This window comes from Zeus faber (assembly GCF_960531495.2).
Source record: "Zeus faber genome assembly, chromosome: 4".
In the NCBI taxonomy this organism is placed as follows: domain Eukaryota; kingdom Metazoa; phylum Chordata; class Actinopteri; order Zeiformes; family Zeidae; genus Zeus; species Zeus faber.
Window position 1 is genome coordinate 17,787,925 of NC_137191.1, and position 15,335 is coordinate 17,803,259.

At 44.8% G+C, this 15,335-nt stretch overlaps 1 protein-coding gene across 1 annotated transcript in view; it reads left to right on the top strand.

Moving 5' to 3' along the window:
- The first annotated feature begins 4,291 nt into the window (after window positions 1–4,291).
- frem3 (Fras1 related extracellular matrix 3) overlaps window positions 4,292–15,335 on the top strand; it is a 30,046-nt gene continuing 19,002 nt past the window's right edge. The window contains exons 1-2 of the mRNA XM_079999324.1: window positions 4,292–9,420; window positions 9,821–9,910. Of these exons, the coding sequence (XP_079855450.1) occupies window positions 4,392–9,420; window positions 9,821–9,910 (5,119 nt within the window). The 5' untranslated portion in view covers window positions 4,292–4,391. The remainder of the gene's footprint in view (window positions 9,421–9,820; window positions 9,911–15,335) is intronic.

The window sequence follows — 15,335 nt, forward strand, 5'->3', positions numbered from 1 at the left end:
TCCTCAAGCACCATCCTATATCCATCCACCGGAAGGATTCTTTAATCCACCACTGAGAAGGTGAAATTGCCCTCGCGATGCAGGAGCGATGGCGAGAGTCTGCTCCGGAATTTGGGCCCAGGGCTGTGGAAGCTAACCGCAGTCATGGGCGCCCACGCCAGAGCGCCGAGAGCAGCGCAACATTAACCTCTGCTTCCTCACACCCCGTGAACTGGATCCAAATGTCTCTGGTCTCAGTGTCCTCTATTTATACGCTGTGTATATTTACAACGGGCCGGATGATTGGGATACTAGCGCAAAGTATGACGGCAAAAGAGAATGTGTGTATATGTGTGTGTGCGTACGTGCGTGTGTGTGTGTGTGTGTGTGTGTGTGTGTGTGTGTGGGGACTTCTTCCCGGGCTATTCTCAGGGAACAGTATTCACTTTGGCAATCCGCTCCTTTGTTTTAAACTTATGAAAATGTGACTTAGTAAATTGATTTGGTTGAAAAACACTTGTGAATACATGTGTGAACTGCAGAGATAAGGATTATTATCAGGTATTGTACTGATCTGTTACCTGTTTGCAGTGACATTGATGCCGTACACCTAAATGGATAGGTGTACTTTATAACAGGCGCACACGCACACACGGACACGCGCACGCACGCACACATACACACACACACACACACACACACAGAGGATGTAGGTGACACAGGTCCTGCACAGCGAGACTAAGCCATTACTCAGCAGCATCTGGAAGCTGCAGCAGATCGTAGGGTGAGACAGGACTGATGGACCGGATAAGAAAAGCACAGAATCACCGAGAGAATTATTGATGTTGTTAAAAACAGCACCGCTCATAATGACGTCAGTTGCATTTTGCATTCCGTCCCGAGTGGAGAACCTCTGCTTGAGGCAAAGCGATGGTTTTCAGAAGAGCACGTTTATCGATTAAAATGACGCAGACCAAACCGGTGTTACCTGCAAAGCCCGTTTCCCAAAACGAACTAAAACATTGATAACAGATCAAAGTCGACTACTAATGCCAAAGGACATGCGCTTTGTCATTTTTATTTTTTTTATTTTTAAACAAAACACAAAAACCATGGCAAACTATTATGTCATTTTGAGCCTGAGGTCGAGGATGAGAGATTTCATCTGTGGATCCATCATGAGGTCGTTAGTTCCTGAGCCGCCCCGTGGACGAGGGGAGCCCGTCTGTTCACCTCTGAGCTTTATCAAGTACGAAAACACGTCCCAATGGGAAGGACAGAAGTTTGAGGAAGAGTTCGGTTGGACTTTTCCGTGAACTTAATATAAACGTATTATTTTTGTTGAAGAAACGTCGGCTCCATCGGCTGCTTTGTTGACACTCGCCCTGTCGCGGCTTTCCATCAGCTCTCCCGCCAAACTCCGCTCGGCAGGAAATCGTTTCCAGAGGTTTATAAAAAGCGTCGGTGTTTGGTGTTGTGCGCGGCCGAAAGTGGCGAGGAGGGTCGAGAAGGGCTGAGGCTTATTTCGGGGATGTCATGAAAAGAGAGACGCGGAGCCCTTGGACGCGGCCCGGCATCCGGGACATTCGCTTCGCGCCGCGAGGCGTGCATCGCTGCGAGGTCGCCGAGAACCGCGCTGCGTTTGTCTTACGCGCCATCGTTTACAGCGAAGGCCAAAAGCGCCGGTGAAATACCGCGGCGCTTGGGGAAATAACTCCAAGCTCAGGTTATTCAAATGAGACCCTAAAATGAGTCCGAAAAAAGGATTTACGCGTCACGTGTGCTCCGTGACTGGATTAACAGACGATAACATTGTAAAAATCACATTGTATCAAGAAATGTCATTTATTTCCTGAAGGGGAAAAAAAACCCCTTTAATTTTGAAGAAATTTCCCAGCCAGTTCTTGAGCTTTTTTAAAAACAAGGTAATGTCCTTGATTATACGTAGGAAGATGTTATTCGAAAAACTCCATTAAAAGTACATTGAATATTTTCGGAATAGAAACGCAAAAAAAATTGGAAACGCCTCTGCGATGTGGGGTCCCTTCGCGTCGACTCTCCTTCCCCTCCTCAAACGATGCTCCATAAATGGCCGCCGAGTATTTTTATCTTAACGTGACCTCGTGCGCCGCGCTGAATACACATTCTAACATTCTAACATCACTGTATCCAAATATGACTCTAAATATGACTCCCGGATTTCTCCCTGTTGTGCTCTCTCGCCATGACGACAGCAGCATCCGCCCTCGTCAGTTCCCGAGGGATATATTTTGCCTTGAACTTGGATACAATTTCTCTTGGACCCTGAATTACCTTCTGAACATCAGCAGCGGAAGGGGAGTTCCCTTCGTGGCCCCTGCATGCTCAAAAGCCTCTTCCGCCATACAACTAGAAGAGCACTGCGCAATGGAATCGAATAAAAAATTTCTAACCAGTCATTTATCATTTTTATCGTCAATAATTTATCAATTATGGGTAAGCCTCGTATACGTGCATTCAAGGCCAATGGGAACGTGTTTACTGTTTGTTCCCACTTAGATTTACTGTGGTGAGAGTGAGCAACACTACCCGGGTGTTTACTGAGCCTTATTTATCATTATTCATTTGATTGAGTTTTTTTTGCACATGGAACACTTATACATTAGTGCGTCGTTAAAGAGAAGATAGATTGAGACATTATCGTGATTTAAGGTTGTTTACCCACAATGAAGAGAATCTTACACGGCGCCGCTTTAAACGATAGTGTTTTCACAAAGATCACACAGCAAGTGCATTGGAAGCAATCATACAGCGTACTGCATCGATAACAATAATCAAAAAAGCAAAAACCATGAAATACATTTACTTTATGTCGCCTCGTTGTTTTTTTCCCCGTTGGGCTGCCATTTGGAGCAGGGTTTTTTTTGTTGTTGTTTTGTTTTTTTCCTGCCCGTGCATGCGCATGTGTTTGAGAGCAGACTGTGCATCCACCTGTCCTGCAGCTGGTGCCAGGTGTTTACTGCCCTGCGCGGACCACCTGGCACTGCGGTGCCGTGTGGTCCCACTGACACGGGCTTCATGGAGATCTGCCTTCCTAAGAAACACTGTAAACCCCGGTAGCAGCGTGTCAAAGAGGTCAGCTTTGGAGGTTTGTATTCACATAGTTTCCCTTGTTGTGCTGCCGATGATATATAAACATAATATGATATATATATAATATACTTTGTAACATTGGCCTTTCCAATGCATTTCACTTCAAATGTAAAGGAGTGTATTGCAAAGTACACTATGATATTCCATGAAGCATCATGGAATCCCTCAGACGGATGTCAGACCTGACCTTGGACTGTGGATTCTGATGGAAGGATGATAAGAAGTTGCACGACTCATTAAGGTGGGTCAGAGCTCTCCTCAAAGACTCCTCTGTTCATACTCGGGGTGATAACCGTGCAGGAGATCTAGTCACTGACTTCAAAGTGACTTCTAAATTGCTTGGCAGAACTTTTTCATGCTTTCATGCAAAACATCTACATCGCAAAAAGGAGGAAACATTTATCAAAGTGTGCTGTTGTCTTTCAAGAACTTATTTCACAGAAAGTAAACCCTATTGCTTTTCAGATAGCTGAAGATGTATTTTTTCAGAGCCAGCCGAATAGTAAAGCGACAACTGATGAAAAATATTATTTAATTCCAAGATTTGTTTCAAGATTTTCAGAATTGTCAAAGGTATTTTTTTTAACATATACAGTACATACATGTACTGCATATGTACATATAAAAAAAGCAGATATATGCTTCAAATCTAAATTTGTTTTATCCAGTTATCCAACAGAGGGCACTAACGCTAGTGCTTCATACAGTGCAGGACCTCAACTTCAAAAATGTCGGCTTCCATGGAATTTGACAGCTCACTTTGGAAGTTCACTATGCTTGAGACACTGGAAAACCTTACATTTCAAATGGATTTCAATATATGGCCGTTATTAAGTTATGAATGTGCAAAACTAGTTTGCATTTCACAAAGAATTAACTTGCTGTGTTGTATGCATTCCCACAAAACTTATGCATCCTGATTATTTTTTCCCCCGTCAGGGAATGGTGGGGGTGGATTGGAGGCGAGCATATGAACAGGCTGTCCAATGGTCTTTCTTAATTTAGCCATGGGGGCAGGAGGCTCTCTCCTTTAGTTAACGGTGGGAGGAGTCTGTGGCTGTCACTGTCTACTGTTTCATTATTACCTGCACAGCCCGGCAGCACTCACCACACTGTGAGAGGCTCTCTGGACAGGCACATAGAGCACAGAAGAGGGGCAGGGGCCCAAACTTTTTTTTTTTACTTCTCTTTTTGTTGCTGATCTGACTTTCTCTGGCGGACAGGACTGCGTGTATTTATATTGATCTCTGCAGTACATTGCAGGGCAACTAGCAGAGGATATGGCTGGTTGTCTGCAAAAATCTCAACCTTGTAAAACTCGAGCACTTTTAAGTTGCCTTCTTGTTCTGGTTTCGGTGGTGCTCTGCTTCTCCTCTGTGGATGCAGAGCCCTTTGACCCATCTTTCCTTTATCATCATAGATCTGGACTAAATAAAGACAATATTATCATTGCTAACAATGGGATCCGAGTTCCCTTTGGGAGGTCTGTGTATTTGGACCCTGTCAAAGACCTGGTAACAGAAGTGCAGCCCGGTGACCGCTGTCAGATCACAGTTCTGGACAATGACCCACTTGCCCAGAAACCTGGAATGCTGACCCCGAAAAGGTTTCCCTGTGCCTTTGGAGCTGATGAAGTGAAATACACTCATTTTGGCTCTCGGAGTCCCAGCAAGGACCGCGTAAAGCTGCAGCTACGTTATGACTCCCAAACAGACACCGTTATCGTACCCTTCATGCTGGAGATGGAGGTGGTGTTCCATCAGCTGGAGATCCTCACCAGGAATATGCCGATCACAGTAGAAAAGCTCCATGGAAACAGCAATCCCATTGACAAAAGGACTCTGGAATTTTCCTATGAAGACGGTGTGACACAGTGTAAGATCGCCACTCTAGTTGGTGCCGGAGGTCTCCCCAGGTATGGCACACTTTTTAACAACTCTACCAATGGCCAAATGGTTGATTGTGATGAGTTTGTTAAACAAGGCATTCGTTACAAGCACACTGCTAAAACTAATTCACCAAACAGAGACTATATTCCTATGATGGTGGAACTGCAAGACATGGAGGGAAACGCCATTATGCAAGAGCATTTCCAGATGATGGTCAGAATACGAGAGGGAGCAGAGAACACGGCTCCTAAACCCAGCTTTGTTGCTATGATGATGATGGAGATTGATCAGTTTGTGATGACAGCTATTACGAGTGACATGCTGGCCGCCGAGGATGTCGAATCAGACCCAGATGATTTAATCTTCAACATCACTTCGCCTCTCGGAGATCAGCAGGGCTATATCATTAGTACAGATGATCAGAACCTGCCTATTACATCATTCTACCAGAGAGATATTAAAGATCTTAAAATAGCCTACAAGCCCCCCTCAGAAGACTCAGATGTTGAGAGAATTTTCCAGCTTGAGTTTGAAATTGTAGACACTGATGGTGCTGTGTCTGATACTTTTGCTTTTATGATTGTGGTCAAACCTATGAATACCTTGGCTCCTGTAGCAACCAAAAATACAGGACAGCTATTGTTTGAGGGGCAGTCCAGAGCCCTGTCCAGCTCCCAGAATTTAGAGATCAGTGATGAGGATAACCTGGAAGATGTGAGAATTACGATTGTTGATGGCTTAAAACATGGTGAACTGACTGTGCTTGGCACACGTAGAAAATTCTTCACACCGGTTGATTTAGATTCTGGTATTGTGGTGTACCAACATGATGGCAGTGACACTTACAGTGACAACATTATTTTTAGAATGACTGATGGCAGCAATGAGGTAGAGTTTTTATTCCCTATCACTATTGCCTCAACTGATGACGAGCCCCCTGTTATAAACGCTAACACTGGGCTGGTGCTTTTCAAGAATGAAGTCATGCAAATCTCCCCATTTATTTTGAGTGCCACCGATATTGACTCAGAAGACTCCACCATTAAATTTATTCTTGAGGTTCCTTATTCAACTGTAGGGGAGCTGCTTCTCAGGCAAGTGGAGCTTCCCTCGGATCCCTCTCTTTGGAAGTTCAGTGAGACAGATGAGATGTTTGAGCAGGTGGTGACTGAGTGGTTTCAGCAAGATATTCTGGATGGAAAGCTCTTCTACCGTCACATTGGACCCCATAGCACCACTACTGTGATTGACCAGTTAGGATTTCGGGCGCAAGATGATAATGACCCTCCTAACCAATCAGGGGAGCACATATTCACCATCAAAATTCACCCTGTTGATGACATAACCCCAGAGCTTAATCCAGGATCCACTCTTCACATGACAGTCCAGGAGTATGAGCTTACACACTTCAAAAATAAGTTTTTGTCTTACAATGATTTGGATTCAGATGACAGGGACCTGAAATACACCATCATCAAGGCGCCTACTGACACAGATGAGAACAACCCAGCCCCCCTGGGGGATATTGTTCTGACTGACAACCCTGACAATGTGATCACTGAGTTCACACAGGCACAGGTCAATCACCATAAAGTGGCTTACAAGCCTCCAGACCAGGAATTGGGCATCACTCCAAAAGTTGTTCAATTCACATTTGTTGTGGAAGACACTGCCGGCAACTCACAAGATGGACTTTTCACTATTTTCTTACAGCCTGTAGACAACAAACCCCCTGTTATTATCAACACTGGGTTCACCGTTTTGGAAAAAAGTATGTATATTATAACAGGAAAAGAGCTCCATGCCAAAGACCAGGATACAGATGATGAAAATATTGTATTTACCGTGACCCAAATTCCTAGCTATGGGCAGCTGCAGTATTTAGGGATTGACTTGTCGAATGGTGAGACATTTGTGCTAGAAGACATAGCAAATGGGCGCCTATCCTACATTCACAGTGGAGGAGAATCCCTCAGTGATGTTATCAAGATTGATGTCAGTGATGGTTTCCATGAGGTTCCTATCATCATTAAAGTTGCTATCGAGCCTGTTGATGACGAAAGTCCCACTATTATGCTCCCAGCTGGTCTGCTTGGAGCCTCTATTGACGTGCTAGAGAATGAAGTAACCGAAATCACAAGCAATGTCATTCAGGGCCGCGATGAAGATACAGATGACCTCAAGTTGACTTTCATTGTGGAGGAGCCCCCCAGGTTGGGTGAGATCCTTGTCAATGGCGCCCCGGCAGAAAGATTCACTCAACAGGATATAATTAATGGGGTAGTGGTATATGCCCACACATCTGGTGAAATTGGACCCATCAAAGAACATGACTCCTTCAACCTCACTCTGTCTGATTTGTCAGAACAATGGGTAGTTGGTGGAAATAAGGTCCAAGGTGTGAGAGTTCATGTTACCATTCTTCCAGTTGACAGCATTCCACCTATTGTAAGTGTTGGAGAGCAGTTTGTGGTAGTGGAGGGAGAGAAGAATGTTATTACCCTGGAGCACATACAGACCGAGGACATTGACACAGACAATGATGATATACTGTGCACCATCATCGTCCAGCCAACATCCGGCTATGTGGAGAATATCTCTCCAGCCCCAGGTTCGGAGAAGTCTCGGGCAGGCACAGCCATCACTGCCTTCAGCGTCAAAGATATTAGCCTTGGTCATATCTACTATGTCCAGAGTATCCACAAAGGTGTGGAACCTGTTGAGGATCGGTTTACGTTCCGCTGTTCAGATGGTATTAATTTCTCTGAACGGCATTTCTTCCCGATTGTCATTATCCCTGCTAATGATGAAAAGCCAGAGATTTTCATTCGTGAGTTTGTGGTTATGGAAGGCATGAGTCTGGTTATTGACACACCAATCCTAAATGCAGCCGATTCAGATATTCCTGGAGATGAGCTGGAGTTTGAAATCATTACAAATCCAAAGCATGGTACAATAGTTCAGCAGCTTAGCACTGGCACAATCCCTGTGGACAAGTTCAACCTAGAACAGATTAAAGAGGCATCCAACATTGTGTATGAACATGATGACTCAGAGACCAAAGAGGACAGTTTTGTAATAAGGGTTTCTGATGGGAAAAACACAGTTGAGAAAAAAGTTCTGATAATGGTTATTCCTGTTGATGACGAGACACCTAGAATGGCCATTAATGATGGACTTGAAGTTGAGATTGGAGAAACAAAAATAATCAGCAACAAGGTTTTGAAGGCCACAGACCTTGACTCTGAAGACAAACAACTAACCTATGTTGTGCGTTATGGACCTAGCCAAGGTTATCTTCAGCGCATTACCAAGTTTGGAGACGTTATTGGCAATATCACTCTCGGGATGAACTTCACACAGGACGAAGTAGACAAACAGCTCATCCAGTACGTGCATACAGGCCAAGAGGGAATTCGTGACCTGTTGAAGTTTGATGTCACAGATGGCATCAACCCGCTTATTGACCGCTACTTCTACATCAACATAGGAAGCATTGACATGATTTTCCCAGATGTTATTAATAAAGGTGTAACTCTCAAAGAAGGAGGCAGAGTAACTCTGACCACTGATCTGCTCAGCACAACAGATATTAATAGTCCAGATGAATACCTCAGCTTTAGCATCACACGGGCCCCCAGCAGAGGCCATCTGGAGAGCAGTGACCATCCAGGTGTTCCTATCTCCACCTTTACCCAACTGCAGCTCGCTGGAAATAAGATCTACTACATCCACACCTCAGATGATGAGATGAAGATGGACAGCTTTGAGTTTGAGGTCACAGATGGTTACAACCCTGTCTTCCGTACCTTTAGAGTGTCCATTACCGATGTAGATAATAAGAAACCTGTCCTGACCATTAACAAGTTGGTTTTAGGAGAGGGAGAAACCAAACTCATCACACCATTTGAGTTGACAGCAGAGGATCGGGACACCCCAGACAATCTGCTGCGCTTCATTGTAACCCAGGTGCCAGTGCATGGACAGCTCCTTTTCAACAACACCCAATCAATAACTAGCTTTACCAAGCAAGACCTGAATGAAAACCTCATCACCTATAAGCACGATGGCACCGAGACAAACGAGGACAGCTTCTCCTTCACTGTCACAGACGGGACACATACTGATTTCTACGTCTTCCCGGACACTGTCTATGAGACACGCAAGCCACAGATGATGACAATTCACATCAGCACTGTGGACAATGGCGTCCCCCAAATATTGGTCAACAAGGCCGCCGCCTCACTGAGAGTTCTTCACACAGGCCACCTGGGCTTCATGATAACCAGCAAGGCCCTGAGGTCTGAGGACAGAGACAGTTCCCGTAAGGTGCTGAAGTACACAGTGTCCGAGGCTCCTCTGCATGGCTTCATCATAAACACTGCAGTGGGAAATGACAGCATCAAGACTTTCTCTCAAGGTGAGATAACATCACATAAGCGAACCCAATAGGTGCAAGAAAAAAAGATAGTCAAACAAACATTAACCTGTGCCTATTCAAAGAAATAAAAAAAGAAGGATAAAAAAATGAAATCAACTATTTTGATTGAGCAATTATTTCCATCATTTTAATGCCTAATCATCATCATCGTATCATGATGCCTATTTGTTATCTTGCTTATTTCACCTTTGCTCTTCTTACCTGGAATGTAAAGCACAAATCATGAAACAAGCAGGTACTTTGCCAGTGGTATCATTTAAATGGAAGCCTGAGGGCGGTACCTAAAGCTCAACAAGTGTGATAATCTTCTCAACTACCTAAGTCACTAACCTTGTGTTCCCCTTCCACTCACTCACCCAATGTTTTTTTTTACTGTCAGCTGATATTGATGACATGAAGATCTGTTACGTGCTGTTGGATGGGACCAATGCCACAAGTGACATCTTTTACTTCACTGTTGAAGACAACGGTAGGAACCATTCATATTCTTATCTGATACCGTGGAAGGAACATTACTCAGGGATCATATGCCCGTGGGCATGCTTTTTATCTGTCTTTAAGGGCTCCTTAAAATGAAATCGTCCTGCTCTGTCAATCACCTAAATGTTTGCATCACAAAGACTTAAGGCAGTTGGCCATGACTGACAGCGTGCATAGTGCCCCCGCATCGCTTTTCAGCTCACTGGAAAGGAGAGCGGGTTTAAAAGAAAGGGGTCAAAAGGGGAGATCTGGGACACATTCTGACCATGGGTGTGGAGAGAGAAAGAGGTGAAACTATCATGTGAATAAGGCTTTAAACTTTATTGTTATTGGACAATAGGGTGCTTTTCCTGAGGGTACATTTCACTTTTGTTCCTTCACTTTTTTCCATCCGTCTGTGTCCGTTTGATCTGACACAGTGAAACCAAATATGGAAGGGTCAAATTATGTGTAAAGGTTTTGCAATACATATTTTTTTTTGTTGTTGCTCTCATGGAATTTATTTTTTGTTGCCTTAAATTATTAAGACGATGACGCGTCTCGTTGTTTTCAAGCCTATTGCATTTAATCAAATGTAGTTATTTGTATTTAGTTTGCTTTCTGTGGTGACAATTATAGGCGTACAGTAAATAGGGAGGAAAAAAACATTGATCGTTTCAGTTTTAGTTTGTTTAGATTGTTGAGACATAATTTTCACCATATCATGATGTATTGACTTTCCACTCACTGGGCTTTAAATTTGTGTGTATTTATATTCATTGGAAATGCACTTTTGGTCAGATGACATATGAGCCCCACTTGCCACCTTCAGTGCAATCACAAATAGGTCAAAAACACAAGATAATATGTCAATATCTTTTGAGCTTCTCAGCATTTGGTGTCTGGTAGTATCTTTGGTGTGTGATTTCAGATTTTCTGACGTGCATGGTACAGTATATAAGTACCTCAGAAGTAATAATATAAGTGAGCTTAAAGATTCAAAACCTGAACAATAAAGTGGAGCAGGTGGGGCATGCGTCGCTATTTTAACACGAGCTGTAAATACTAAACAGATTCTGGGAGCTGTAATTGCGATCCGTGCGGCAGCGAAAGCCCGGTCTATAATTATGCTGGACTGCGCGTCGAGCAAGCGGCAATATCATTATCACGTCATTCAGACCTGATAATGAGAGAGAGGTGCGGAAGGTTGGGGCCGAAGTGAAGTCCTCCTCGTACATTTTCTTCAGGAGGTGGTAAATCTCTGCTCGGACTGGAAGTAAAGAAGGCGAAAAGTACCGTCGTATAATATTTTCTTATTTGCGTTTATCTGTCTGTAAACTAGTTTGCTCATTTGATGCCGCCCATGTGAGGCCCTGTATTTGCGTAAGACATAAATCTTTCTCTTCGACGTTGGTTTGACCTTACGTCCCCGAAACGCCGTCCGAGCGGAGGATGTGAAGACAAGGGCCTCTGTTAGCTCGGAACACTTGACTCCGTTTGCCGTCCCACTTTGTTTAAGCTTCACAGGCGGCTCAGCTCCGCCAGGTGCGCGGCAGGAGGGTTTTGTTCCCCGCTGATCATGGTTCACGTATAAAGGGCACAAGAAGAGGGCTGCAACCGGGTTCACGCACATAAGATAAGCGCACGTGTGAGCGAATGCGCAGCCTGTCTTCTTGAACGGCAACTTTTGAAATTGTTTTGCGCTCTTTGACTCACATCAACAAAAAAAAAGCGTTCTCATACCCACGCCACACAGACTCTCTCTCACAGGCAAACAAATGCAAACCAACATTCGGGACAAGGATCAAACGAAAAGCAATTTGAGCCAGCTGTCGAATAACCGACGTGGAGTGTTGAAGCGGGGGCTAAGTGGTGCGGGCCATTGTTGTGTCAGGCTGGACAGGACGTGCTGGGACAAGCACAGAGAGATCTAATGGTCAGCTCGTCTTCTTGAAAGAAGAGAGCGGGCGGGATGTTCGCGCAGGGGGTGAGGATTCGTGGCTTATCCTGGTTATCCACAAAATCGGAAACATTTGTACGACTGGAGACACCTTCTTTTTTTTACTTTTATGGAAAAAAACAAATACATTGACACTCAGCTTTTCAAACTGAAGTATAGTTCACAGAGCCCTCAGCCTGTCGATTATTCCTTTGTCAGCAGTGAATGTGATTTTTCCTTGCCATTGGAGAAATAAACTTAGCAACGGGGGAAGATTTCATGTAATTTTCATGGTACTTGAGGTAAATGGAAAGTGAGGGATGGATAATAAATATTATAAATACTATCCAATCCAGTCACGTATATTTCTCCCAATGTATTTTGTCAAAGACATGTGTAAGCACAACGTTAATATTCATTACACAGTACAGACTGTCCAAAAAGTGACATCATTAATTATACTAGCTTATTTAGACTGAGCTTTTTATCTATGTATATGCGTATGTCCACCATGAACTGGCTTAAGCGTCAACCCAAGCAACGCTTCAGAAGCAGCTGCCTGGAGGGCTTAGAAGCCTATAAAAGGTACCTGCTGCTACAATGTGGTCAGTGGTACAGTGGTCTTGTCCTGCAAGTGGGTCAGGCTTGTTCATACAAACAAACACACACACACACACACACACACACACACACACACACACACACACACACACACACACACACACGCACGCGCGCGCATGCTCGGAGACATGCACACTCAAACGCGCTGACACACAAATACACAGAACCTCGGGTCTAGTCTTCCCCATAGCAAGATTGTCTTTCCTGCAGACAGCTCATACCAACATGTATGACTCCAGACCCACTCGACGTGTGGGATCGTATGATTCACCGCAGACATATAGTACACCCCTTTGGTTAGCAGTTGAAGCACATTAAATGAGGCTCACTGACTTATAGTGGCTGTGCAACAGTGCCTCCCCTTATGTGTGTAGAGCTGAGATTGTCAAAACCCAACCGCTGGATTTACGGGTGTAATAAAAAAAACACTATAAAAACCCAATGTGTTTGCGGCGAGTCTTAATTGCCAAGGAGCCTCAGCTCGGCTGTCGTAACCGTTGATGGTCACGGGGTCAAGAATGGACGCTCGGCTTCATTCCGAGCGTCAGGGAGAGGACTCGGCCTCGGTAGTCGGCGCTGGCATTCCAGTCCCGCAGAAGAAAGCCACAGTATGGCTGTGTCTTGTCGGGTGGGCCAGAGGGAAGAACCGCGGATCGGCTGTTTAACTTTTCACCCTGTTTCAGAGGCATGGCGGCAGGAATGCTCCTCACGTCAATAAATCAGCCACAGGTCAAGCAGTTAGGATACAAAATAAATAAATATCATAGATCGATAATAAATCGCATGATTGAATAAATGGTGGAACAAATAATGATAAAAATCGACGTATTCTTAGATAGACAGACAGATAGATAGATAGACAGACAGACAGACAGACAGACAGACAGACAGACAGACAGAAAGATAGATAGACAGATGGACAGACAGACTGACAGAGAAACAGACAGACAGACAGATAGATAGATAGACAGATAGATAGATAGATAGATAGATAGATAGATAGATAGATAGATAGATAGATAGATAGATAGATAGATAGATAGATAGATAGACAGATAGATAGATAGATAGATAGATAGATAGATAGATAGATAGATAGATAGATAGATAGATAGATAGATAGATAGATAGATAGATAGATAGATAGATAGATTAGCGTAATAGCCACCCAATCACTTCAGAGACCAGGCCAGCAGCTCTTTAAAACGTGTGAAACTAATTTAACCAAAAAATACTTGTTTCAACAAGTGTTCTGCGACTCAAATGTAATCGTGTCCATCAGAAATGGGCGCCGCCATGCCGCGGGCTACAAGTGGAGGCTCTGAACGAGCGTCGGGCTGGTTGAGTCCTCCAAAGAGCGCCCTTCCTTTTCTATCTGTGCTGTGTGAGATGGGGATGAGATAAGGAAGGAGCGTGATGAGGGAAGTGTGGGGTCCTCAGAGCTCTTGAGTCCCCCGGTGTCCATGAGACCCTCCACCATCCTGACTGAGCTTAGGTGCAGTCTGCACAGTCTTAGGTTTCGCCCCAATTGTAATCAAACCATACTGATAAACTTATGGGGAGGAGAGAGAGGGAGGGGGAGAACAGTGGCCCTATACTCAGATCAGGCTGAATTGGTCTCTGTATTTTTCAAATAGCAACAAGATACCTTTCCAGCCCCGGGGGGGAATGTAGACCCTGTTATGTGATCATTCAGAGACGGTGGCGGAATGCACTTCCTCAGAGACTCCAGACTCCAGGGCCACAGAACGAGCAGGTCCTGGAAGTGGAGCGGAGTGGGATCCCTAGCAGACAGGTGTGTGTGTGCGTGTGTGTGTGTGTGCGTGTGTGTGTGTGTGTGTGTGTGTGTGTGTGTGTGCGTGCGCGTGTGTGCGTGCGCGTGTGTGCGTGCGTGTGTGTGTGTGTGTGTGTGTGTGAGGGAATGCTCCATTTGGATCCCCTTTCAAAAGCCCACCGTCATCTCACCTCCCAGCTCCGCGGAAATCCAACCCAATCTAAGATGGGCCGATAACCTGCCGATGGGACGAGGCTTGCTTGTACAATAAGGCTCCCCAGCGAGGGGACGGATAGAGAAACGACAGAATTTTCAAAAACAGTTCGAAAGAGAAAAATATTTGAGAAGAAGGACTAAAGGATACAGGGGCGGTTTCACAGACAGGTTTTAATCTGAATCAGGACTTAAAAAAGAGTCTAAGTCCAGATAATTAATTTCCTCTATTGCCAAGGTCGACCTGGAGGCCACATCCAATAATACAAAGAGAAACCTGCCTCTGCCCAGCTTTCATTCAAGCCTTCACTCAGCCCTAGATTAGCTCTAATCTCGCAAATCTTGCAATCTTGCAAAATCTGCAATTTTTTTCAACCGAGACTAGTTTAAACTTTTGTCACGACTGAGGAAGGCCATTTTGGTTCCGATTAAAAGGGAGATTTTGTCTAAGATTAGGCCCCATCTGTGTCCGCGAAACCGCCCAGTAGTGCACACATTTTTCATCACATTCCACACGTATTATTCAGATTCATGTTCATCCATTACGAGAAGGACTACTTTATATACTCTCCAGTGTGTGTGTGTGTGTGTGTGTGTGTGTGTGTGTGTGTGTGTGCGTGCGTGCGTGCGTGTGCGTGTGTGTGTGTGCACGTGTGTGTGTGCGCGCTGTGGGTGCCCGAGCTCGGTCACAGCTGCGGTACTTCCTTAATTTTGTCCGGTTCCCACCCGCCACCCGTGTCATCGGTGGTAGTGAGATTTACTGTCTCATGGTGCCAACGCTGGGGCCCCCCCCGTGTCTGGAGGAAGCCGAAACCTCCTCGCCCTGCTCTCCCCTCTCTCTCGCCCCCCCCCTCCCCCCTTTGAGCGTTCCACCGTTTTTTGGTGTGT